The 24,524-nt window shown below is 57.6% G+C and overlaps 9 protein-coding genes across 9 annotated transcripts in view; 3 read left to right on the top strand and 6 right to left on the bottom strand.

Annotated features, from left to right (window-relative positions):
- Positions 1 to 4,493, top strand: part of PSEUBRA_005856 (Cytochrome b5-like heme/steroid binding domain protein) — a gene marked incomplete at both ends in the record, with an annotated part of 5,989 nt that extends 1,496 nt beyond the window's left edge. Inside the window, one exon of the mRNA XM_059465630.1 lies at positions 14 to 4,493. Within this exon, the coding sequence (XP_059320360.1) occupies positions 14 to 4,493 (4,480 nt within the window). The remainder of the gene's footprint in view (positions 1 to 13) is intronic.
- A 589-nt stretch (positions 4,494 to 5,082) lies between these two features.
- Positions 5,083 to 6,817, bottom strand: PSEUBRA_005857 (uncharacterized protein; the record flags this gene model as incomplete). Its single annotated transcript, XM_059465631.1, has 2 exons — positions 5,083 to 5,605; positions 5,772 to 6,817. 2 exons carry the CDS (start codon positions 6,815 to 6,817, stop codon positions 5,083 to 5,085), a joined length of 1,569 nt encoding a protein of 522 aa, XP_059320361.1.
- A 741-nt stretch (positions 6,818 to 7,558) lies between these two features.
- PSEUBRA_005858 (uncharacterized protein) lies at positions 7,559 to 7,963 on the bottom strand (the record flags this gene model as incomplete). Its single annotated transcript, XM_016439266.1, has 1 exon — positions 7,559 to 7,963. One exon carries the CDS (start codon positions 7,961 to 7,963, stop codon positions 7,559 to 7,561), a length of 405 nt encoding a protein of 134 aa, XP_016290039.1.
- Positions 7,964 to 8,889: 926 nt separating this feature from the next.
- PSEUBRA_005859 (uncharacterized protein) lies at positions 8,890 to 9,647 on the top strand (the record flags this gene model as incomplete). The annotated part of the gene is made up of 2 exons (XM_016439256.2): positions 8,890 to 9,109; positions 9,196 to 9,647. The coding sequence occupies 2 exons, from the start codon at positions 8,890 to 8,892 to the stop codon at positions 9,645 to 9,647; spliced, it is 672 nt and encodes a 223-aa protein (XP_016290040.2).
- Positions 9,648 to 9,855: 208 nt separating this feature from the next.
- Positions 9,856 to 13,086, bottom strand: PSEUBRA_005860 (BRCA2, oligonucleotide/oligosaccharide-binding 1; the record flags this gene model as incomplete). Its single annotated transcript, XM_016439275.2, has 1 exon — positions 9,856 to 13,086. The coding sequence occupies one exon, from the start codon at positions 13,084 to 13,086 to the stop codon at positions 9,856 to 9,858; it is 3,231 nt and encodes a 1,076-aa protein (XP_016290041.2).
- Positions 13,087 to 14,987: 1,901 nt separating this feature from the next.
- Positions 14,988 to 17,173, top strand: PSEUBRA_005861 (Class II glutamine amidotransferase domain protein; the record flags this gene model as incomplete). The annotated part of the gene is made up of 2 exons (XM_016439252.1): positions 14,988 to 14,990; positions 15,077 to 17,173. 2 exons carry the CDS (start codon positions 14,988 to 14,990, stop codon positions 17,171 to 17,173), a joined length of 2,100 nt encoding a protein of 699 aa, XP_016290042.1.
- Positions 17,174 to 17,443: 270 nt separating this feature from the next.
- PSEUBRA_005862 (2-oxoacid dehydrogenase acyltransferase, catalytic domain protein) lies at positions 17,444 to 19,015 on the bottom strand (the record flags this gene model as incomplete). The annotated part of the gene is made up of 1 exon (XM_016439278.1): positions 17,444 to 19,015. The coding sequence occupies one exon, from the start codon at positions 19,013 to 19,015 to the stop codon at positions 17,444 to 17,446; it is 1,572 nt and encodes a 523-aa protein (XP_016290043.1).
- A 500-nt stretch (positions 19,016 to 19,515) lies between these two features.
- PSEUBRA_005863 (ATP-dependent helicase, C-terminal) lies at positions 19,516 to 22,299 on the bottom strand (the record flags this gene model as incomplete). The annotated part of the gene is made up of 1 exon (XM_016439272.1): positions 19,516 to 22,299. One exon carries the CDS (start codon positions 22,297 to 22,299, stop codon positions 19,516 to 19,518), a length of 2,784 nt encoding a protein of 927 aa, XP_016290044.1.
- A 644-nt stretch (positions 22,300 to 22,943) lies between these two features.
- PSEUBRA_005864 (Triose-phosphate transporter domain protein) lies at positions 22,944 to 24,150 on the bottom strand (the record flags this gene model as incomplete). The annotated part of the gene is made up of 2 exons (XM_016439270.1): positions 22,944 to 23,766; positions 23,906 to 24,150. The coding sequence occupies 2 exons, from the start codon at positions 24,148 to 24,150 to the stop codon at positions 22,944 to 22,946; spliced, it is 1,068 nt and encodes a 355-aa protein (XP_016290045.1).
- Positions 24,151 to 24,524: the final 374 nt, after the last annotated feature.

The raw sequence follows: 24,524 nt of genomic DNA on the forward strand, positions 1-24,524 counted from the left end.
GCCACTACAACAGCGCCGTCACATATACTAGCGAGAACCTGCTCGAGAAGAACAGCGAGGTGGTTAGCCCCGACTTTGTCTCACTGCTCCGCGGCAGCCCGCAAGAGGCTGGCAAGCTCGGGTCGGATCCCAATGCTTCGACCGGATCGTCCATTCCATTCGTGCGTGGCATCTTCAACACCAAGGTGCTCAAGACCCAGTCGCATCCTAAGAACGATCAGACCATCGTCGCAGCTCAGCAATCGGTCCGACCCATCCGTGCACCATCTACACGCCGTCCGAATCGTGGCAACACGGTCAAGCGCAGCGCGACGGTCAAGAAAGGCGACAACGCTGACGACGACTCGGAAGACGATGCAGCTGATGCCGGTGACGCTTCCACGTCCAAGAAGACTGGTGTTCGATGTGTCGCTGGCGACTTCCGTGGGGCATTCGACCTGCTTTTGGAGACGCTTGAGGAGACCAAGACATGGTTCACGCTCTGCATCCGCCCCAACGACAACCAGCTCCCCAATCAATTCGAAGCCCGAGCGGTCAAGCACCAGATCACCACCCTCGGCCTCTCCGAGATGTCGCGCAAGCTTCTCCACGAGTACAGCGTCAGCATGACCTACGAGGAGTTCTGTCAGCGATACGCCGACACCCCTTCGCTCCAAGCCGTGCAGATGCGCGACGCCGTCTCAGGCGAGGCCAAGCAGAAGTTCTCGGCTGCCCGCGAGGTCATGTCCTGGTCCGACGAGGAGGCTGCTTCGGGTCGTGTCAAGGTCTTCCTTTCTCACACCGCCTTCCGCGAGCTCGAGGATGAGCTGCGTGCCGCCGATCCCGAAGAGGTCAAGAACAACGAGAGGCGAGCGCAGCTCGACGCCGATACGGCAGCACGTGGCGAGTCCGACCCCTTCTCCCCCTTAGCCGTGTTGAGCCCCGATTTGCCACGCAGCCGCAGCAACGATTTTGTCGGCGCTTACGGCGATCCTTTCAAGGATCGATCCTCCGTCGCCTTGCCCTTGGTCGGAGGTGGGCTTGCCGAGCACGATGACATGCTCGAGGAGGTCAAGAGCCAGTACTCGGGCATGACTGGTACCATGCCAAGACGCAGCTTTGGCGGACCGCTCAGCGGCGGTGCTTCTGTGATTGGATCCGAGGCCTACGCGCCGTCGCGCAACATGTTCGCCGACATGGGCAAGAACGGTCTGAACGAGAAAGCTGGCACGGCTGCCTTCACTGAGGAGCCTCTTGGTGAAGTCGCCGAAGAAATCGGCGTCAGCTCCACCCGTCGAAAGTGGGTCGCCTTCACCTGGGCCATCACGTTCTTCGTTCCCTCGTTCATCCTCCGACGCTTCCGTTCCCTCCAGAGACCCGACATCCGCATGGCATGGCGAGAGAAGCTGGCCATCAACCTCATCATTTGGTTCATCTGCGGCTGCGCTGTCTTCGTCATTGTCGTCCTCGGAAACCTCATCTGCCCCAAGCAGCACGTCTACAGCCCGAACGAGTTTGCCACGCACAAGGGCGACTCTTCGTTCACCTCGATTCGAGGTGAAGTGTTCGACCTCAGCAACCTCGTTGCCAGCCACAAGTCTGTAGTCCCCGTCGTGCCTGCCAACTCGATCCTTGCGTACGCGGGAGAGGATGCCACCGGGATTTTCCCAGTCCAGGTCAATGCGCTCTGCAACGGTGTCGACGGCAACGTCAGCCCGTGGGTCCAGCTGTCCAACGAGAACTCGACCGACAAGAATGCGCAGTACCACGACTTCCGGTCCTACCACACGGACGACGCTCGACCCGACTGGTACTACGAGACCATGTGGCTGCTGCGCTCAAACTACCGTGTCGGCTTCATGGGCTTCACTGGCGATCTTATCCGCGACATTCTCTCGGAGGGACGGGCGGTGGCCATCTACCGCGGCGACATCTACGACGTGACCGATTACGTGAAGCAAGGCAACCAGGGTGTGCTTCGAGCTCCAGATGGCTTCCAGGCTGCCGCCGGCACCAACCGAAAGTTCATGAGCGATGCTATCATCAGCCTGATCACTCAGAACCCAGGCAAGGACATCACCAAGCAGTTCGACAATCTGCCTCTCGACGCTGATGTGCTGGACCGTCAACGAGTCTGTCTGCGAAATCTGTACTTCATCGGAAAAGTCGATCACCGCAACTCGCCGCAGTGTCGTTTCTCGCAGTACATCCTCTTGGCTCTGTCCCTCTTCATGGTGGCCATCCTCGGATTCAAGTTCCTTGCTGCTCTTCAATTCGGACGCGCGCGAAAGCCAGAGGACCATGACAAGTTCGTCATTTGCCAGGTTCCCTGTTACACGGAGGGCGAAGAGTCGATGCGCAAGACGATCAACTCGCTGGCTGCACTCAAGTACGATGACAAGCGCAAGCTGCTGTTCATCATTTGCGACGGCATGATCGTCGGTTCGGGCAATGACCGTCCTACCCCACGCATCGTGCTCGACATTCTTGGCGCCGATCCCAACCTGGAACCCGAGGCACTCAGCTTCCTCTCGCTCGGCGAAGGCAGCAAGCAGCACAACATGGCCAAGATCTACAGCGGTCTCTACGAGCACAGCGGTCACGTCGTCCCGTACATTGTCGTCGCCAAATGCGGTAAGCCGACCGAACGTTCCCGCCCCGGTAACCGTGGTAAGCGTGACTCTCAGCTGGTGCTGATGCGATTCCTCAACAAGGTGCACTTCGGTCTGCCCATGAACCCGATGGAGCTCGAGATCTACCACCAGATCAAGAATGTCATTGGAGTCAACCCGAGCTTCTACGAGTACATTCTGCAGGTCGATGCCGATACCGAGGTCGAGGTCATGTCGCTCAACCGCTTCATCTCGGCTTTCATCCGCGACAAGAAGGTCATTGGTCTCTGCGGCGAGACGGCGCTCTCCAATGCCAAGGCGAGCATCATCACCATGCTTCAGGTCTACGAGTACTACATCTCGCACTACCTGGCCAAGGCGTTCGAGTCCCTCTTTGGCTCCGTCACCTGTCTGCCCGGTTGTTTCTCCATGTTCCGCATTCGCACGCCCGACACGCACCGACCGCTGTTCATCGCATCGCAGATCGTCGAGGACTACGCCGAGAACCGCGTCGACACGCTCCACACCAAGAACCTGCTCCACCTCGGTGAGGATCGATACTTGACGACGTTGGTGCTCAAGCACTTTGGCAAGTACAAGACCATCTTTGTACGCGACTGCAAGGCTTACACCGTGGCGCCCGATGACTGGAAGGTGCTGCTGTCGCAGCGTCGACGATGGATCAACTCGACGGTCCACAACTTGGTGGAGCTCATCTTCACTCCCGGTCTCTGCGGTTTCTGTCTCTTCTCGATGCGCTTCATCGTCTTCATCGATCTGCTGTCGACCATCATCGCTCCCGTCACGGTGGCCTACATTGTCTACCTGATCGTGTTGGTCGTGACGCAGAACGGCACGATCCCGCTGACTGCCATCATCATGTTGGCTGCCATCTATGGTTGCCAGGCCATCATCTTCTTGCTCAACCGCAAGTTCGAGATGATCGGCTGGATGATCATTTACATTCTGGGTATCCCGATCTGGTCGCTCTTTTTGCCCCTCTACTCGTTCTGGCACATGGACGACTTCTCGTGGGGTAACACCCGTGTCGTCATGGGCGAGAAGGGTCAGAAGGTGGTGGTCCACGAGGAAGGTACGTTCGACCCGAGCGAGATTCCTCTGCAGACCTGGACCGACTACGAGAACGAGCTTTGGGAGCGCAACTCGGCACGATCGATCGGGTCCATCATCGAGGCAGCACGAGCGGAGAACAAGTCGCTTGGCTCGCGCGCCGGTTCGCAGTACGCACCCAGCTTGTACGGTCAGCCGATGTTGCCCAACAACGGAAGCTTTGGTCACAGTCCCTCGCCGTCGTTCGGCGGCACGCCTTCGCATTACGGCGGCTATCCTGCAGGTCCCGGGTCTCAGATGGGAGGTGCTGGCAGCGGATACTTCCCTCAGGATGCAGCTCGCCAGTCGACGTACAGCCTGGCAGGTATGCAGGGCGGATATGGTCAGCAGCCGATGTCCATGTACGGCCTGCCGGCTGGCTCGGTCTACGGCATGCCGGCTGCCGGAAGCGGCTTCATGCCTCAACCCTTCAACACGACGGCCAGCATGTACGGCTACCCTCAAGCAGGTGCAACGCAGTCCATCTACGGCGGCTCTCAACTCGGCTACGGCGGCTTCCCTGATCAGCAGCATGCTCAGCAACAACAGGCCATGCCACGCGCATCTGGCAGCGGCGGCTCCCAAAGCCCTCCTCGCGAGCCTGTCGCTGCAGGTCTGCCATCCGACACCCAGATCAAGCAGGACATCCGCTCCCTCATCGCCGAAGCCGACCTCACCACCATCACCAAGAAACAGCTCAGAGCCAAGCTTGAGGCCAAGTACGGAACCTCCATCGAGAGCAAAAAGGCTTTCGTCAACGCCGAGATCGAACGCGTCCTCGCCGAGTCTTGAGCGCGGATAGGAGGAAGGATGTGGAGTGGTAGAATTTGTTTTGTGTTTCATTGGACAATTGTTTCGCTCGTTCTCTTAGTGACTGTGCAATGTGTCGTCTGAAGTGAGGGCTGTTTGAGAAGCGAACAAGGCTGTGTGTCACCGCCGTTCTGTCGTTCCATAGTCGCTTCCATCATGTTGCGCTTGTGGCAATGCTTGTTCACACGGCCACGGACTCGCATTCTCAGCTTCTGAAGAAAGGGAGCAAGAGGCGGAAGGTCCCTTGTCGACGCCAAGCGCGTCAGGCCAGACCGATGCTGCTGTCCCGCATTGTCGAGCTGAACGAGGGCATCACGCAAGCCCTTCACGTTCATGTCAGCCACGCTGGTGTCCTCTTCGGCATCGCCCTTCCGTATGGCAGCGAATCTTTCCTCGCTCTCAATGACCTCCTTCCCTCGCTCCCACACTTTTCACCCTCTCGTATGTGTCATTGATACCAACCATTACAGCCAGCGACATGCTATCGTACAAGAAAATTCGTCACCAATTTCAGCTCCAACAACCCAGCCCAATCGACAATCACGACGGCCTAACCACCTGTGCGAGCAGATCAAGCGCCACTTTTGGCCACACCCCCAAGCCCGATCCGCGCACCCGCCGCCTTGTTCAACCGCGGCGCGATAGCTGGCGCCCTGAGCGAGGCGAGGCTCAGATTGAGCGATGCGCGCTTGTGGCCTGGGGTGCCGCTGAAGTCTGGTGCTGCTCGGGTCTGGGTGGTCTTCTGACCGCTCGCGGTCGCCGTATCAGGGGAAGATGCTGTGGGCCGGGTGCGTGCGAGCGAGGCGCGGTTCGGACGCGGTGCAACGGACGGCGCGGCCAGGGAAGGGATGCTGAGCGAGAGAGAGGCGCGCTTGTGGCCCGGAGTGGAGGTGAAATCGGTCGGACGAGCAGGTCGAAACGACGAAGGAGGGGCGGTGGATCGAGCAGACTGCGCGGGCTGCTGCGTCTGCAGGCGGCTCATGCTGGCCCGGTTCTGACGCGGAGCAATGGCGGGTGGAGCGATGGACGCGATACTGCGGGGCGTCGTGAGTGAAAGCCGCTTGTGCCCCGGTGTAGTGGAGAAGTCCACTGGCCTATGTGCGCTCGGTGCGGCGGTCGCAGTGGGAACACTGCCGGTCTGCCTTGCCAGTGCAGCCTTGTTCAGCCGAGGTGCGATGGTAGGCGGTGCAGTGGAAGCAACCGTGCCGGCGAGGGAGAGACGCTTGTGACCCGGGGTGGAGGAGAAGTCGACGGGCTTACGCTGTCGTTGAGTCGGTCGATGCGCTTTTGCTGGTGGAGGGGAAAGCGTAGCTGGCGACAGACGCGGATCTGCGAGGGACAGGAGCGGGTTCGCTGGCGACACCACCCTGACGAGCTAGTGCAACTTTGTTGAGTCGAGGAGCGATGGACGGTGCTTTGAGCGAGACGGGCGGTGGTGCGGCTCGCTTTGTCACTCCGGAGATACCGACGTTGGAAGCGTCCTTTGAGGTACTAGCGACACGAGATCGAGCGGGTGAGTTCTGCGACGCGGGAAGCTGAACGCCCATCCGCAAGGCGGCTGCTTTACTGAGTCGGGGCTCGATCGAGGGCTTGGATGTGACGGCACTGGGAATGGCGCGTGCTTTGAAGATACCGCTACCTGGATTGGCTTTAGGAGTGGGATTCACCAGAGATGCTCGACTCTGCGGACGAGTGTGGGGCGAGATGGAAGTGGCAGCGGTGGAAGCGGAGGCTTGGCTGAATACGCTTTCCCCTTGGCTCGAGTTGGATGCGTTTGCGGTCATCAGAGGTGCTTCAAAAAGAGAAGCAGCTCTGGGAAGGTCCGACGAAGTGCTAAGAGGCGTGAGAGCGTTGTAGCTTTCGCCGTCAGGGAACAGCAGCTGGACCTGCATCTCGGCGGTAGCTTGGTCGGGCGAGAAGTAGATCTCGTCTTGACCATAGGACTCCCACAGCTTCGGTGCATGATCTTTGAGGAACACCTCGCACATGTTTGACGCGGGCGGCTCTTGGCTGTCGCTCTTGAGGCTGAGCACGCAGAAGAAGTTGGTCGAAGCTGTAAACTTGAGCGCCCACTTGACAAGTGTTTCGGCTTCTCCGTGCGTCTCAATTTCGTTTGAGAGCAGCGATCGGAGCAGGCCGTCGTCTTCGGGGAGCGAGATTCGGAGCGAGCGCTCAGCAGTCAGCTCAAAGGGCGATGAGGCGTCTGACACGAGCTGGTTGAGGATGGATAGTCGATAATTGGTGGATGCTCGGTTGAGCAGGGCCACGAGCAGTCGCTGCTGGGCGGGTGGTGATACGGTTGCCATCTCTGACAGGGAGCGCTGATGCGTCAAAGAGAAGGAGAGTTGATGGTGGTTAGCAGTTGAGGGAGGTTTATGATCGAATCAAAGCTTGTGACAAAGGGAGGAGCTGCGCAGACTGTGGACTTGAAGCGTGGGAACAAAAGCTTGTCGGCTTCCCCACAACTGAGGATGATCGGTGCCGAAGTCGGCACGAGCCTAACTCAAATGAGATGGCTCTGCTGAGCCCAGAACAAGCCTAGCAAACCGGCCAAGCGGACCAGCCGACCTCTTCAAAGCGCTTTGACTCGCGGCTGCTGCTGGCAGTCCTCGAACCGGCACAAAGCCAATCCAGGGTCCAAGACGACAACAACACATCAACACCACCGCAAAACGTGCAGCTGTCTCAGACCGCAGGCTCGCTTCACGCGTCTCCCCGTGACGCGAAATTGCTGCGCTCATGCATGCCATGCAGCTCGGCGTGCATTTGCCCGCAGACCAGCACAGACGATGCTCAAGCACGCCAACTATTTGACGGTTCAGAGAGACTTCTCCATGTCACGTGGTGCACACAGCATTCATTGCTAGCTAGAAGCAACTACCACCAAAGACAATATTGCTGTACGAAAGAAAAGGCGTCTCATCGTAAAGGGCATGTGCAGAATGAATAGCGGGGAAGACTGAAGAGGATTGCGGTGCGAGGAAGCTGGGATGGTCACGCTCGCTGTCATGGAGGGTGCTGACTGCGGAGCATCATCGAGCAGAGACCTACTGGCCCTGAGGCGTCCAGTCAGCAGGCCTTTGGTCCTGAATCTTGCAGTTGAGGTACATCTCGGTCTGGTAGATGTTGCCCAGCTCTTGGGGCGTGCAATTGATGCAGTTGACACCGAGGGTGTGAGGACCCAGCTTCTGGAACTGCAGCCTGTCCCAAGTGGCAAAGAACTTGAAGGTGGCCTTCCTGCCGGCATCGCTGTACGTCGTGCACTTGCTGTAGTCGGGCTTGGCCGTACGTAGGTCAGTATCAGCGGGCTCGGCGTAGATCTTGAAGTGCTTCATGGCGCTCTTGGGGTGGATGTCGCTCCAGGGACCAGCGTGCTCGATGGCAGCCGCCTCGGCGAGCAGAGCTCCAGCGAGGATGAGGGCGAGAGCGAATACGATGGAGAAAAACTTCATATTGAGGGAGAGATGGTGTGTCTGCTTGGGAGAGGGTCGGAAAGATTTGAGCGATGGGTCTGGACTCACTGATGAGATTTGGAGCGGGTGCTTCTTATAGACACCAGAAGAGCAGCCGACACTACCAAAACGATCCATCACTGAGAGATACAATGCAGCAAGCACCCCTTCATCGGCTCAGGTGTCGATGCGGGTGGGACGATCGCGGGCTGTGCTTTGGACCCACGTTACACGCTGTAAATGCTGTGGGACATGCTCGAGCCCCTTGACGTGGGTTTAGCTCCACTCACGGACGACGTTTCCAGTCCTGCAAGGCGCGCATACCCGAGGACTTGTCACATGTCTTGGTACGAGATGAGCTTGATGTGCTTGAGATCAAGCAAACAGGGCCCCAATAACGTTAGTGGCTGGTCGGTTGAGTGAATCGCAGCAATCGTCACGCATCGACTGAGCCTGAGCTTCGTACAAGCGCTGGCCTCGTGATTGCAACCACCCTGGGGCCGCAGAGTGTCCAAGGATCGTGTATTGGCTTTTGTTACCAGCTAAAGATGAGGTGGGCGATGGGCGTGATGAGGAAGCGGCGGCGACGAAGTCAGTGGGTGGTTGTCGAGGACCTCATCCTGACCCCCTGTCTTTCGGACTTAGGTGCCGAAAGCCACAACACACAGTAGGCAGCCGAGTGCTTAACCTGCAGGGCAGCCATTGCCAAGACGGTCATAGCAACAGTGGGACACCGCAGAAGCCCACATTACGCTCAGCGCACAGGTTCAGCCCCTCCGAACAACTCCCCGGGAGTCCGACCACCCAAATGGACGCTTCGCTTCGAGCACACGGTTCGTCATCATAATGAAAAGCGAAGAGGCGGGGCAGGGCTAAAGTTTGCCTCAAACAATATGGTCGCTCGAAAACGAAGGATCGTTTCGAAAATGCTTCTCTCGGGCCTACTGATCCTCCTGCTATCACTGCGAAGTACTCGCGCTGATACCGCTTCCGAAGACACACAAGGCAGCGCAGTGGCGTCACCGCTCGTATACTCGCCCGTTGTGCTCAGCCAGCTTTGCCAAGATTCAAGCAACTACTGCATCTATGTAGATCAGGTCCGTCCAGGCGCTGTTCAGGCCTCGCCCATCAACGCTACCGACAATCGTACGTCATACTTGCCCTTTCTTCCTCTCTCGATTTCTCGTATAGGCCATACTGACTCTCTAAATTGATGTTCATCGGAACCGCAGAGGGAGGCTTCCTCATCGATCGCAGCCAGTACCTTGCCAGCCCGTTCCGCGTGTGCTATGGCGGCTGCTGCATCGCCCTCAATTTCGCCATCAAGCCGGGTTGCGTGTCGATGCGCTACTACAATCGCGGCGAGGACGAGTCGTCGGGCCATTTGCTCGCTCGCTTTGCCGACACTTATCAGTTCACCGTGGGTCCTCGAGACTTCATGAAAAAGTGGCTGCAGGCTTGTTCGAAAGACGGTGAGCCGTTGCCGTATGTTGTAATTGCAGCGAGGGACAAGCCTCGCAGGAGACTAGCCACGCATCCGCCCGCACTGATGCTGGCTGCGGAGACTGTGTCCAAGATGCAAATCAACGCAGGTCAGGCGAAGCAGGACGAGCAAATGCCTGAGGGTGCAGACGGGAGCGAGCCCGTGATCGATCCCAAGGCCGATATGCTTGCTCCGTTGTAACGACCTCGCCGTTCCTCTCCACCAAGCTAGGCTTGTTCTTATACTCGCAGGTTGCCTTGTCGTCTTGTCGCGCACACATAACAATGATAGAAGAGCGAAAGTTGCGAGTTACAGTTGCGTGCGAATGGTTCGAGAGAATGCAGGTCAGGCTGAATGTGTCCCTACATAGCTGACCGCTTAATTGAGCCAGAGATGAAATGTGCAAAGATCACGACAAAGGCCGCCACTTGGTATCGCGCCTTGTGCAGAGGGAGATGTCGGCTGCTTCGTCCGCTTTCCGCCAAGCCGATCTTTCCGAGGGCATGAGGTTGGTGACCAAGAAGCGTCTGCCTTCTCGCAGCTCGTCGCCTAGCTTGCCTGCGTCGTAGACGGTGAGCAGCACCTCACGAGCGTATGGATTCTTCTTCTTTGGTCCCGCACCGTTGCCGTTCGACTGCTGCGCTGCTGCTGGAGGTGGTGGCGGGAGACGAGCGTCTCTGAACTTGACGACTCGGAACTCGCGCACCTTGCGTGGCGGACATAGCTTGTCCAGGTCCTCGCTCAGTCTCGACCCGCCCATCCCCTCACCTGCCAGGATTGCGCCCTTGGCCAGATTGTGCAGCCACGGGACAAGACTTGTGTGCCCTGCCGCGACGACCAACTGATTGACCGCTGAAGCCGGATTCGGCTGCGCCCTGAGCTGATCGAACAGCTGATTTGCCACTGCCATCAAGTGCCCGGTTGGATCGTCTGGTACAGAAGGCAAGAAGCTGTCGCCAAGTAAATCGCTCAGCGCCTCGACAAGATCGTACAGCCGTCCGTTGTCGGACTCTGCCTGAAGCTGAAGTTGCTGAACAGCATCTTCGCGTTTCTTGACCCAAGCCTCGCGAGCCTCCTCTTCTTCCTGCTCGCCGCGGGCTGCGCTCGGATTGAAGTTGGCGCGGTCGGCATCCATGTAGGCGAGAGGGTGGACCCTGGTGAGCACAACATCCATAAGAGATACAAGCCCTCCTCCCGGCGTAAGACTGCGCAGGCTGGCGCAGAATGGCGTGGCCGAGAATCCGAGCTTAGCGTCCCATCGTGCCAGCGATACCGAGTTCGCGGCCAGGATAAGGCTCGTCATGTGATAAGCCGCGAGAACCTCGTTGCCGTCGCCTACTGCATCGAGCGTCGCCCCCGTGACGGCCAGCTTCTGACCGATGCGCAGTCGACCACGTTGGCACGCACAGGTCAATGTAGCGTCGATTTGAGCCTGGATGCGGTACCAACCATCGGAGAGCTCGAGGATCGTGCTTTTGCGAGGAACGATTGCGCCTGATCGATCCTGGACCTCAGTCTCCTCTTCGAAGATCTTCGACACCAGCAGCACCATCGGCCTCGCTGCAGAAGAGTCGTGCTCCTGGATCCGCTTGAGGCACGAGCGCTGCGCCAGATGGACTTCGCGCTCGTAGCGGTACAGGAGCTGACGAATGAGCTCGTCCCAGCTCCAGCGCTCAGGTGCACTGCTCGGCTCGAGGCGGACCAGCGCTGCAAGCTTCCACAGAATCAATGTCCAGTGGTTCTGCACCCACGGAAGCTTGGCAGCGGAACACCCCCTCGCGAGCAGTTCTTCGAGGGCCACATGTTGCGTGAGCAGCGTGCCGTCTGAGCTCTCGAATGCATACTGAGCCGCCTTGGATGCATCGTTGAGGATGACTACAATCTCGTCCGGCACGCCTTTGGCGATCATCTGCATCGCTGAGTAGTACTCTGGTCGTCCAACGTCTGCCAGTCTGTGACGTGGGCCGTCATACTGCATACGAAACACAGCGGGACCTTGCAAGGAATGTGTAAGCACCTTTCGGGTAGAGGGATATTGCCGAGCTGGCAAAGGAGACGCCTTGGTAGTATCACGATCGCCAGCTCTCGGTAGGCTGCGAGATGGCGAGGCCAGATCTTGCGGATCTTCGGCGCGCGGACGCTTGCCCGCTTTGAACGGCGTAACGAATTTGGGCAAAGTCCTCTTCTTGCCCGTGCTGCTTCCGCTGGACTCCGCCCTTGGTAGCACCCCAAGCGAGATGCGCTTAGTGGGCTGTGGTGTGGAAAACCGCGAGCCAGATACGGCAGCTGGAGTTCGCATTGGACTCGACAAGCCCACAGCGCTGCTGAGGATGGTACTTCGTATTGGTTTTGGCGTCGCAAAGCTTGGCTGCAGGACTTGGCCGGCCATCGCACCTTGCAGTGCTGGCACTGCCAATGTCGTGACCGGCTTGCCTTTGGTATCGAATGGGTGCCGTTCAGTTCCATTTGTAGCAACACTGCTCTGCTTCGGGAGGATCTCCTGCAATGGAGTGCGCTCGATCGTTGGCAGGACATCTCGTCCATTGCTCGCTTGCCCAGATGCCACGGCATTCGACGCCGTTGCAAGTGCCCGCGTCTGTGCTGACGAGGAAGCTTGCGATGGCGGCAGCAAGTCCGTCGTCTGTTCGAGGTCAAGCATAAGCTTGCGCGCAGCTTGCAGCCCCTTCTCGCTTAGCTTGACCTGCTTTTTATGTCCTGTTTGAAAGCCGAGGAAGCCGGGGTCGAGGAAAGATGCCATCTGACTAGCTTGCGGTATTTGCTCGGACTCTTTGTTTGCGGCATGGTCCATGTCATAGTCGAACTCCGCATCTGCTGGCATCTGGGATGACATCGAAGCCCGCGTTCGTGTCGGCGATGGTGGCACACTTTGATGTCCGTTGCTGATGATTCCATCTATGGAAGGCAGAGACGCCCGTCTGCGCGTAGGTGGACTGAGCTCGATATTATCAAAAGCATCTGCCTCGATGCCATCGAACAAGTCGGAATGGTCGAACTCGAGCGAGGCGTCGGCCTGGTCACAGACCGTCTGCGCATCCGCCAGCTCAGTGGCCGTCGCTGCATCGAAATCCGTTGGAGGATGTACTGGGCCCTTCAAGCTGAGTCGCGCCGAAAGCGATGTTTCCACATCTGCGACCGCAACGATTGTTGCCTCGGCCTCCATTGGTGAGGGTGCAGCAGAAGCCTCTGTTCCTCCCTGAATCTTTCCGTCTACGTCTGTCGTCTGAGACGCCGCGGTCGATGAGGACTCCGATCTGACGACATCGGTGACGAGGTGCACTGCCGGAGCTGCTTCGGCGCGGACATCCATTTCATCGACTTGCGGTGCTGGACATGTGTCGTCATTGGTCGCCTTTCCCGCAGCGGACGGTCCTGATTCTTCTTGTCTCGCAGGCCCGCCGTCCGAGATCTGTTGGTCCGCTGGCTCACTGCGTTCCTTTTCGGCAAGGCCAGACTCCATGACAGTCCCGGTTTCGCACGAGGAAGCATCGCCACCCATTGGCTTGTTGGCGAGCACCTCTTCGCTGATTGCGTGCAGTTCTTCGAGCATAGATTGCTGTGTGGCGGCGATCTCGTCGTCGGAGGGCTCTTGCGAGTTGACAGTGGCGGTTGTTGTGGCCATTGAGGGCGAAGCGGAGTCCAGTGTCGCAAGCATGGTCTCGATTGAGCTCGAATGACGGTAGCAGAAGAAGTGCCGAGAGAAGGCGGCAGGAGCTGAAAATCTCGAGTTTTAAAAGATCCGCCTGCTACGAGCTCGCTGGTGCGTCGGTCATCGTGATTGCGGGTCTGAGTGCCGTCGCTGCTTCGAAGCACCTGTTACGTCAGGGAGTGCGTCGCCCTCAATGCTAGTGGCAAGGGCCTTTCGGAGGATGCCGATATTGAGAAAGGAGGAACCGATGGGTGAGAAGGATGCTTTCGAAAGTGGCGCAGTCGATTGTTAACCGTGTCAGACGGCTCGTCACGTCCCATTCCCAGAAAGTCCAACACTTGGTGGCTCCCATGCCTCGTGTGAACTTTCCCACACGCTCGCGAAACGCGCTTTCTTCGGGAAAAAGCCTCCACTCTCACGCTGGACCCTTATTGCTTCGTGAAGGCTATCGACCGATTTGTCATTCTTGGTTCACCGATCGGGGATCTCGCCGGCGGCGGGGGGTACGACATCATCACATGCTTCACTCGAGCCATGGTCAAGCTTCTGGGTTGCAAATGCGCCGTTCAGCTACGCTTCTCCATCCTGCAATGACCAAGCTGATGATGTCGAAGACCGAACACGCATTCATCTGCCAAGCGATCTGCTGCGTTTTTCGCTTCATAAAACTTTAGGTTTCAAGGTCAGTCAACTGATCAAGCGAGCGAACATCAGCTATAGAAACTTCAAAGATGACCACGTTCCCGAAGCAAGCCCAGACCAGACAAGGCAGGCTGAGCAGCATCCACAAGGGCTTCGGTAGGCCCGCGACCAACACTGCCGACGGAATATGACAGGTGGCGCTTGTTACAACTTGGCTCACCGTGGGAAAGCTGAGTGACGCCTTTGTCGGGCGTACCGAAGACGATTGGATTCCGTCTACCTTCATGAGAGATGCGGAAGCGACATCGCTAGAGCCAAGACTTAGTCGACCCTCCAAGTCCGGCGACTACAGTCGTAATGAAGTGCTTCGGAACGGCAACACCTACACAAGCACAGCCTGGAGTCGGAACTCCTTGGAACAGGGGGTCGATCGGCGCAGTGCAGCTGTCAAATGGGGAAATTTCTTCCATTGAGGCGAAGAGCTAATCTTCTTCTGAAAGAGAGGTCACTGTAGTTTATGACAGATTAGGAAGGGGAACGGCAGTCACAGGTGTCGGATGCTGTTTTTCTCCGAAGCATCGATATCCCTGCTGGGCGAATTCGCAGGATGCAACGAACACATGCGGACGAAGGAGGGAGTCTGAGCGAGCGCGTCTCGGTCCAGACCGCAGATCAAAGATCAACACCCGCAGATGAGCGCGGGCAAGTCGGCAGCTGTGCAATTACGCAGCATCGCCCAGTTTGACCGACCGTCGAGCTGGCGAGCCCCTGTTTTTCCATCTGTCACATCTGCCAAAACACAAATTTCGCACGCGCCGACCCCTAGCAGAAAGCACAGCCCAGCAGCAGCACTGGCCACCTCGACGTCGCGCTGTGCTGTGTGTGAGCTGTTGGAGGAAATCACAGGTTGCGCATTCAGCGCTGGCCAAACCAACACGCACGCAGTCTCCTGCCTTGGCCAGCCGAGGGCCGACTACTGTAGCAGCGTATCGCTTCTCCTTAAACTCTCTCGGTGTTGTCTAGTTCTCCTCGACATCGTCTTGTCTCTTGTTTCTTCGCCTCCCTCCATCATCGCTCGCTGTCCATACATTCGCCTTCGCGTTCGTTGCTCACCCGTCCTTCGCTCGCTGCCCTAGCGCGTTCATCAACTAGAGACGCAGCTTGCTCGACTTCACTTTTCTCTTCTACACCGTTGCTGAGCATCGGCTGCCCCATATACATCTTCGGCAATCATGGTGAGTGGCAGCTTCGCAATGGCATGATCAGGACACGTAAGAACGCCCGCTGACTTTGGCTATCTTTTCGTCCTTCAAACGCACAGTGCGGCATTTTCGCTTACATCAACCACTTGGTGGAGAAGGACCGCAAGCAGACCATTGACATTCTCGTCAACGGTCTCGCGCGTCTCGAATACAGAGGCTACGACTCTGCCGGTATCGCAATCGATGGCGATGGCGAGAAGGACACATTGGTCTTCAAGCAGGTCGGCAAGGTCGCTGCTCTCCGCAAGCATATCGATGAATCCCCCATCGACCTCAGCAAGGTCTCGATCTCGCAGATGGGTATGGCCCACACACGTTGGGCCACCCACGGTCAGCCTAGCCCGCTCAACTGCCATCCTCACCGATCCGACCCCACCAACGAGTTCACCGTGGTCCACAATGGTATTATCACCAACTTCAGGGAGCTCAGAATGGTTCTCGAGAAGCGCGGTTTCAAGTTCGAGAGCGATACCGACACCGAGTCCGTAGCGATCCTCTGCAAATACCTCTACGACTCGGCTCAGGGCCGCAAGCCAGACTTCACCTCGCTCATCAAGAGCGTCGTTAAGGAGCTCGAGGGCGCCTTCTCGTTCGTCTTCAGGTCGGTCCACTTCCCCGGAGAGCTCGTCGTCGCTCGTCGTGGTTCGCCCCTCCTGATTGGTGTCAAGACCGAGAAGAAGCTCAAGGTCGACTTTGTTGACGTCGAGCTGGGTGGTGCCGTGGAGGAGACCGGGTTCGGCGATGCTGGCCTTCTTGCTCCCCCCGGAGGCGATCCTTCGGGACCTGGCTCGCTCACCGTGCCCAACGCAAACAACAAGCTCCTCCGCTCCCAGTCGCGTGCTTTCCTCTCCGAAGATGGTCTGCCCCAGCCAATCGAGTACTTCATCGCTTCCGATGCTTCTGCTGTCGTCGAGCACACCAAGCGTGTTCTCTACCTCGAGGACGACGATGTTGCCCACATCTCCGAAGGCGAACTCCACATCCACCGCTTGCGAAGGAACGACGGTCTCAGCTCCATGCGATCCATCGAGACCCTCGAGATGGAGCTCGCCGAAATCATGAAGGGCTCCTTCGACCACTTCATGCAGAAGGAGATCTACGAGCAGCCCGAGTCGGTCGTCAACACTATGCGAGGCCGAGTTGACTTTGACAAACGCCAGGTCAAGCTCGGTGGGCTCGAGGCATTCCTCAACACCATCCGCCGATGCCGCAGGATTGTCATGACCGCCTGTGGTACCTCTTACCACTCGTGCTTGGCCACTCGTGCCATTTTCGAAGAACTGACCGAGATTCCTGTCTCCGTCGAGCTCGCCTCGGACTTCTTGGACCGCAAGACGCCCATTTTCCGCGACGACGTCTGCGTCTTTGTCTCGCAGTCGGGTGAGACGGCCGACACCATCCTCGCGCTCCGATACTGCTTGGAGCGTGGTGCCCTCTGTCTCGGTGTTGTCAACACGGTTGGCTCTACCATGTCGCGGGAGACCCACTGTGGTATCCACATCAATGCTGGTCCCGAGATCGGTGTCGCATCCACCAAGGCATACACCTCCCAGTACATCGCCCTCATCATGATGGCCGTCCAGCTCTGTGAAGACCGCATCTCGATGACGGAGCGCAGGCACGCCATCATTGATGGCTTGCACGCCCTTCCCGACCAGATCAAGAGCATTCTCGCCCAGGACAAGGCGCTTCAGCTGCTTGCGCACAACACGCTCGCCAAGGAGCGCTCCTTGCTCATCATGGGTCGTGGTTACCAGCACGCCACCTGTCTCGAAGGTGCTCTTAAGATCAAGGAGGTCTGCTACATGCACTCGGAAGGTATTCTCGCGGGTGAGCTCAAGCACGGCCCTCTCGCCCTCATCGACGAGTCGATGCCCGTCATCCTCATCATGACCAAGGACTCGCTCTACCCCAAGGTACAGACCGCGCTGATGCAGGTCACAGCGCGCAAGGGTCAGCCCATCATTATCTGCAACGACGACGACCAGGACATCAAGGCGGGCATGAAGACGATCCGCGTGCCACGCACTGTGGACTGTCTCCAGGGTCTCTTGACCGTCATCCCTCTCCAGCTCTTGTCGTATCACCTTGCCACAGCGGCAGGCGTGGACGTCGATTTCCCACGCAACCTCGCGAAGTCGGTGACTGTCGAGTAAATTCCCGCTTCTCTCTCCATTTGTAAATCACGAACTTCGGGCCATTCGATGCGAAGCAAGCCAAACCAGATCTCCTTTCAGCATCACGAGACAAGTGAGATCGGCAACAGCTCTGTGAATCGTGCGGGCCGAATGTGTGCCAGCACACACGTTGAAGACAAAGAGCTTGCCAGCTCTCCTTTGCCTCTGAACGATTGTGAGAATGCGATTGATTGCGAAAGTGAATGCGTCGACAGAGAGAAACAACAAATGTTTTGCGTCGAGGCGGTTCTATGCTAAGAGACCGAGCCAGAGCGACGGATTCTCGACGAGCTGCTTCCATCTGTTGACGAGTCTCGCAAGATCCGCACCCTCTACGACCCTATGATCGCCCGTGAACGAGACGGACATGATGAGCCTTCGGACGATCTTGTCCGGGTCCGAGACGCCCAGCGAAGGAATCTCGGACGCGAAGCGGGGCAAGATCCTGCTCCTGCCCAGCGCGCCAATCGCTAGCTGACCGGTTGGCGGCAACAGAGGATGGGTGTACGTCCCGCCTCCCACTGCGCCGACGTTGCTCAGCGTGATGGTGCCTGACGTCTTGAGATCGGCGGGCGACAACCCTTTCGACGAGCCAGCGACGGTCTGCAGCCGCGTAATGGACCCCGACAGGTCGTAGATCGACTTGGACGCGACATCGGTGATGCAGGGCGTGAGGAGCCCGACCTTGCTCGTAAGCGCGATCGAGATGTCGTGCGACGAGCGACGCACGAGCTTCTGTTCGCTATTGAGCGTCGAGCGGAACATCGGATGGTCGTGCAGCGCAAGGCTCATTGCTTTGACCAGCAAGGGGAGGAGCGTGAGCTTGGTGAAGGATGCATCGCCTGCGTCGGTGTAGCGTTCGGGGATGGATTTCGAGAGCAAGACGCGGACCTTGTCCAAGTCGGTGACATCGATCTCGTCCGAGTAGGCGAAGTGAGGCGTGGAGAGCGTGGCCGTCATGGCTTTGAACATGGCTCGCTGGACGGGCGTCAGGTCGATGACTTCGGTCGTGCCGGGCGCCGCAGAGGAGGTGGAGGAAGAGACGCTGCTCGAGGAGGCGGCAGAAGCCGAGGGTGAGGCGGACAAGGACCCGTTTTGGATGTGGTTCAGCACGTCTTCCTTGGTGATCCTGCCGTCGCGGCCTGTGCCTCGTACCTGTGCCAAGTCTACGTTGTGTTCTCTCGATACCCTCCTGACCGCTGGAGTCGCCAAGACGTCCTTGCCGTTCCCGACAGCATGACTGCCTCCGCCATTGGAGTGCTTGTGCTCAGCCGAGACGAAGCCTTCCATATTCACTGCCTTGAACTCCGAGTCTTTCGACACGTCTGTGATCTGTACCTCCTCCTGCTCCTCCTGTACCCCCTCGCTCGCCTCCGCACCTGTACCATCCGACTCCATCTCGATCTCGCACAGCGGATGCCCGACTTTCGCAACATCCCCCTCCTTGTGCATCAACCGCTTGATCCTGCCCGCATACCTCGACGTGATTTCTACGCTCGCTTTGTCCGACTGGACCTCGCAAATGGGGTCGAACTCCTGCACCACCGCGCCCGGCTGCACAAACCACTTAATGATCTCGCACTCAGTGATGCCCTCGCCGACGTCGGCAAGGAGGTACGGCTTGATCTCGGTCGCCTGTCGTCGTGGTGTCGTTGCGAAGCTTCGAAGTGATGTTGATGAGCTTCCCATCACGATGGGGATGGAGGAGGACTGCTGCACATAGGTCCGCTTGAAGAGCTGGGTCGACGACGAGCCTGCTTTGCTGGCTGTGGAAGTAGCGGCCAATCGCAGGCCGCGACGCAGCGCTGTTCTTGCGAGCATCTTGGTGATTCGTCTCGAGAATCGATGTGATCGCTTCGGGTGATGAGGGTTGCGAATAAGGAGGTGCGCTGGATTGCAAAGACCAGCAAAGTCGACAAGTGCGGGGTCCCCATGGGCACGGTCAGCACGATGCGCTTCACCAGGGGAAAAAGCATCGGTTTTGACGGTCAACCATTCCAGGACGCGGTGACAAGGGGTCCATCCCTCCGAAAAACACACGAGAAAATGACGCAGCTTCGGCTTTGCGAAGCGGGCACGTCAAACCCGAGCGTCGGCTGCCTGGCTGGCAAATTTCGCGGCAACTTGGCAAATTCAATTTTTGAAAGATGTCTCCGGATGGCGGTCTGACAGCGGCTGGCTCGCTGTCGCCTGCGATGTCGACGTTAAGATGCCCTTAGTCGTAAGCCGCAAGATCAAGACGGAGAAGGCCTCTTGCGCTCGCCATCAGGCGTAAAGAATGTCTCCATGAGTTTTCATTGCCAAGGAATTATGTGAAGAGTTCAAGTCTTGCGGTTCTTGAAGAACGAGGCGGTCTGCTGAACCAAGCCTCCGAATCGGTCGGCCACCTTGACTTGATCGCGGATCCAACCCGGGAGACGTTGTTTGATCTCGTGTCGAGCATATCTACGATCTAGGAGGATGAGCGCTGCATAATCATTTTGATGGCGAACTGCTCGACCAATAGACTGGTTGACGGCCTTCATGCAGAGATTGGTGTACAGCTCGTGACCAGCATCGATCGCCTTTCCTGGAGCCGAGCCCCGTCCAGAAATGTCGTGCTTGGCGGCCAGCTCGCGCACGTACTTCATCCGCTCGGCGAGCTCGGGGCTGTGCATGTTAGCGAATGGCATGCCGACCATCACGACGCCTCTTGCGAGATCGTCCGAGAAGTTGATGCCTTCCGAAAGCTTTGCACCGACGACTGCAAACATGATGGCGCCTCCGCTGCCCTGTATCGCAGCCGTGTATTCACCAAGCACCTGGTCCACCGCCATGGTCGTCTTGGGCTCGGTAAATATCTTTTTCTTGCTGCCGAGCCTTTGCAGCAACCCTCCTGATCCTGCATCCTTCCACCTTGCCATGATTCTGTCGAGGAATGCATACGAGGGAACGAAGACGACCAGCCCAGCGGGTATGATGTTGCAAAGATTGATGATCGTGCGGCCGAGTTCGTCCACAAGCTCCGTGTTGTCGCGCGAGTCAAACTTGAACTCGAAGGGCTGGCCTTTGGGACTTGCAGATAGCACAGAGACCATCAAATTGCTTGGAGGTATGACGTGGCCGCATGAGAAGGTCACGAGACGATCCGGTGCCACGAAGGGGAGCAACTGTTGGCGAAAGTCCGAGATGGGCTCCATCGTCCCTCCAGCTAGAATTACCGAGCGCGCTTCGTCGACCAAGGACTTGAAGATGTGCGAAGGATTAAGCAGCTGGTACTTGGCCCGCACGATGCTCTCGTCCGTCGAGCTGTCGCTTGTGCAGCTGAGCACCACACGACCGTCTTCTGAGCGATTGGCGAGCGACAGTATGAACGACTCGATGGCGTGCATGCTCGAAATCGCAGTTTGATTTGTGGTTGGTGCGACGTCTGTGCTACCATTCTGAGCTGTCCCCTTTGACGAATGTTTGCTCCTGGCTCCGGGCCGCGGTTGTGCATTCGCTTGCAACTGCTCTGCTGCCTTCTTGTTGTGCTTGTCCGCGTATCCGCTGATCTTGCGCGCAATCTGGTTCTCCTTGAGCCAGGTCTCCAGCGTAACGAGATTGATCTGGTCCATACTGCCGGTCATCCTCCGCACCATTTCCGCGGCTGTCATGACCGTCTCTGCGTTTGACTTTCCTTTGGCGGCTTGCTCCGTGAAGAAGGTCGACATGCTCGAAAGCAGTTTGCGAACTTTGCGCAGGTTCGATTCGTTCGATCCCTTGAGACGTAGAGCGAACTTGTCGAGATAGGTGTCGATCTGCTTGGATGCTTGTGCGACCTGCCGCGAGTCGACTGTCACCGAGTGGGTGGAGAGGATGGTGTCAATGAGGTTGTGCGCTTCGTCAATCAAGACAATGCATCCCTCGAGGCTGATGCCAAGTGCGCTGCGAGCGTCCTTCTGCAGCAGGAGATTGTAGGGCAGCGTGACGAGCTGTGCTTGCTTCGCGCTGCTGCGGGCTGCAAAGTAGGGACAGGTCTTGGTCTGCTTCCCAAGCTCGACCAAGTCCTCGATGTCCCCCACCTCGGACATGGCTGCATCGCGGAACTCGAGAATTTGAGCTCGTCCGGCCTGATTGAAGGTCGGTAAAGACGGGCATTTAGTCCTGCCCTTTTTGCCCTTCATGAGTTCGAGGCATCGTTCGTTCATAGCCTCTGATCCTCGAGTTCGTCCGATCCGCTGCACTTCTTCGTTGATGCACATTTGCTTTCGGCTCCCCAAGCTGATCGTACGAATCGGCCAGGCCTCCGCGTCGATGACGTCGATCTGGCCGAAAGAGGTCTTCTTCAGCTCTGCGACGAATTGCGAGAGCTGCGAATGCGTACGACTGACGTAGATGACGCGTGGCAGCGTCTCGGGCTCCTCTTCCTCCTCCTGGCCGTGGCTGTGCGCTTGTTCGTACTGCTGCATGAGTGCGCGAACCGCAGGCGACAGATTCGAGTCGAGCTCGGTAGCTTTTTCTGACAGAGCCGACTTGGAGTACGTCGCCATTCGCAGTGCCCGTGTGCCTTTAGCACCCTCGTGCTCGTCGATCAGAAGATCGTCGTCCGAATCATGGTCGGCGTTGGGGTCGTCTGAGCTGCGTTGTCGCTTGGCAGCCCTCGCCTCGGCGTCTAAGAGGCCGTCTCGGTAGCTTCTCTTGAGTGCGGCTTGCTTTGCTCGTGCCTGCGCTATGCGGTCTTTGAGGTCAAGCTCATATGCTTCGTGCTTTTTCCTCCTACGATCCCGTTCATGCTGAACGACCCAGTCAGGCTCTTGATGGGCGGCAGCATTCTTGCTCGTGCTGCCGCTGCTGCTGCTGCTGCTGCCACCGTTGTTGATGCTGCTTCCCCTTGTGTGCCGTTGTGCGTTCTGTTCGAGCCACGTGAAGGCCGCACAGATGAGCGAGAGCGACTTGCCGGTGCCCGTTGGGCTTTCGAAGAGTCCTACGTTGCCGTCCTCAATAGTGGAGAACACTTGGCGCATCAAGTCGAGCTGAATCGAGTAGGCTTGTGGGTATGGAAAGTGGAACTCGCGTGAGGCCAGCTTCGCATCAGCGGTGTTTCCAGGCGTAGGCAGTTTGAGACCATCATTGCGATCTGTCATGACGGCATGCTGGTTGTAGTTGTATTCCAAGCTCGAGGAATCGAAGGGCGGTGTCCGTATATGAAAGTTGGTCAAAAGGCGGAGAGTGCGCGAGTGTTGCTCTTCTCCAAAAGTGTTGGTTTTGGAAGCGGCGAGAAAGTGCTCAGATTTCAGGGTTCGCGTTGAAACTTGCAGTTTTCAGTCGCGTAAAGTGATCCGTTCTCAAACATGAGCAGCCTGGACTTGCCTGTGTACGTCACTGCAAGGCAAGGAACAAGCTGAGAGGGCAAAGAATGTGCTTACTTGGCTGCAAAACATACACAGTGCTGCCTAGAAGGCGTTCCGCAAAGCTAATCGTGAAGACATTGGATTGGGCAGAGCACAGCAGAGCGAGAGTCTATCAAGGACACGTGTACAATGGATCTGGGTAAGCTCTGCGACGAGCATGCGTGTGCCATGAGGGGCCACAACCTTAGGAGGCAAAGTGCAACCAAATGCAGGATAGCAGCGGTGGGGCGAGGCCGTCGAGACGGCGATTCTGCAGCGATAAAAGAGCGTGAGAGGATGCGTGGGCATCTAGTGAGGAAATGCAGGGTGTCCATTGTGGGCGGAGGTTGCTCGAGCTGGAAGGCGCAGCTGTCTTGTGTGCTACTGAAGATTGACATTTAGCCCTTGTGTGTCTTGAAGGCAACGAGACCGGCGAGAGCGATGCCGTAACCGAAGAATTGGAGGCCAGAGACTGTGTCGCCCAGCAACAGCATGGAGCCGAGAATGAGAAGGATGTCCTTGATGACACCGGCCAGTGTCAAGGTCAAGGAGCTGGCAGCGCCAATGAGGAAGACAGCAGCGATGTTGAGGCAGAAGGCGACACCTGCGTTGGTGAAAAGAACGAAAGGACCGAGGTTGGAGATCTGGAAGAAGGGAACGAGACCCTCGGTGAAGGGGAGCACCAGCGCATTGATGGCAGCGCAGACGGGCGCAAAGTAGTAGAGCGAGACCAGGGGGTCCATCTTGAGTCCCTGGAGGAGCACCTGAATCATGACGAGACGCGACGACTCGAAACCAATGGCAAGCACCTGGCAGATGAAACCCGACATGGCAAAGTCGCCCTGACCGTACGAGGCGAGGGCCACACCGAAGGAGATGCAACCGACGATCATAGTAAGGGTGCTGGAAAGCTGCTTGAGGCCGAATGCGAACGAGATGAGAAGGACTGCGACGGGGGTGAAGGCCTTGAGCATCTGGATGAAGCTGACACCGAGCGTAAGGTAGGCCATGTTGCTGAAGATGAGCGAGCACGAGAAGAGAGCGCCGATGGGAAGAATGTTCTTGATCCATCGCTCGTTGGTCATCTCGACGTTTGCGAGGCCGTCAAGAAGGTGAGTGTACTTTGCCAAGAGGCGCGTGCCGACGGTAGCAAAGGCCATGTGGAAGGTTGTGAGGAAGACGGGGAAGGGGAAGTTGAGCTGCTTGGGATCGAGAACGAACCTGAGAGCGCGCGAGACGCAAGTGCATTTGGAAGACGTAGAAGAAGGCAACGAGTGTCAGCAACGACGTTGTATACTGGGCAACCGTGGCGTCTTTGGCAAGTCGCAGTGACCGTCCTCACAGAGCGCGTGCTACTTACTTGTTGTATACGATTACGCTACTCGAGAGAGCGATCCAGAGGACAATGATGACAGCAGGGTGGAGCTTCTTCTTTTCGTTCTTGGAGCCGCCGCCTGGGAGGATGCCGTTGGTGGGTTGCGCGCCCATGCCGCTGTGACCGGGAGTGCCTACGGATGGCGTGCGGTGGCCTGTGATGGGGTCGTGGCCGGCCTTCTCGTCGATCGAGAGGCTCTGCATGGGGAGTGACATATGATCCTTGGACATCTTTGTCGATCGCGAACCTTGGGGGACGAATTGATGGTGATGGTGGTGTTGGAAGCAAGTGTGGAGCAACGTCGGCGGATTCAGGGTCAAGGATCAGTGTGGACGAGTGACGATCGAGGGTTCCGCTTCTTGACAGGTACAGGATTAGCATTCAGCAGCAGGCTCCTGATCCTGCACACGTTTTCTTCGAGCGTGACAACACTTTTAGAGAAAAAGTCCAGGAGGAGGAGCAGCAGCACCAAACAAAGAGGTTTGGGCGGTCCGAGTGTTCGACGCGAGAAACACCAAAAAAAACCGCCTGGCCGGACTGCGCGTCATCTTCACATTTTCTGGTCGAATTTTGCTGAGTTTTTTTAAACTTAATGAATTTTACA

This window comes from Kalmanozyma brasiliensis, assembly GCF_000497045.1.
Source record: "Kalmanozyma brasiliensis GHG001 unplaced genomic scaffold PSEUBRA_SCAF7, whole genome shotgun sequence".
Taxonomy (NCBI): Eukaryota; Fungi; Basidiomycota; class Ustilaginomycetes; order Ustilaginales; genus Kalmanozyma; species Kalmanozyma brasiliensis.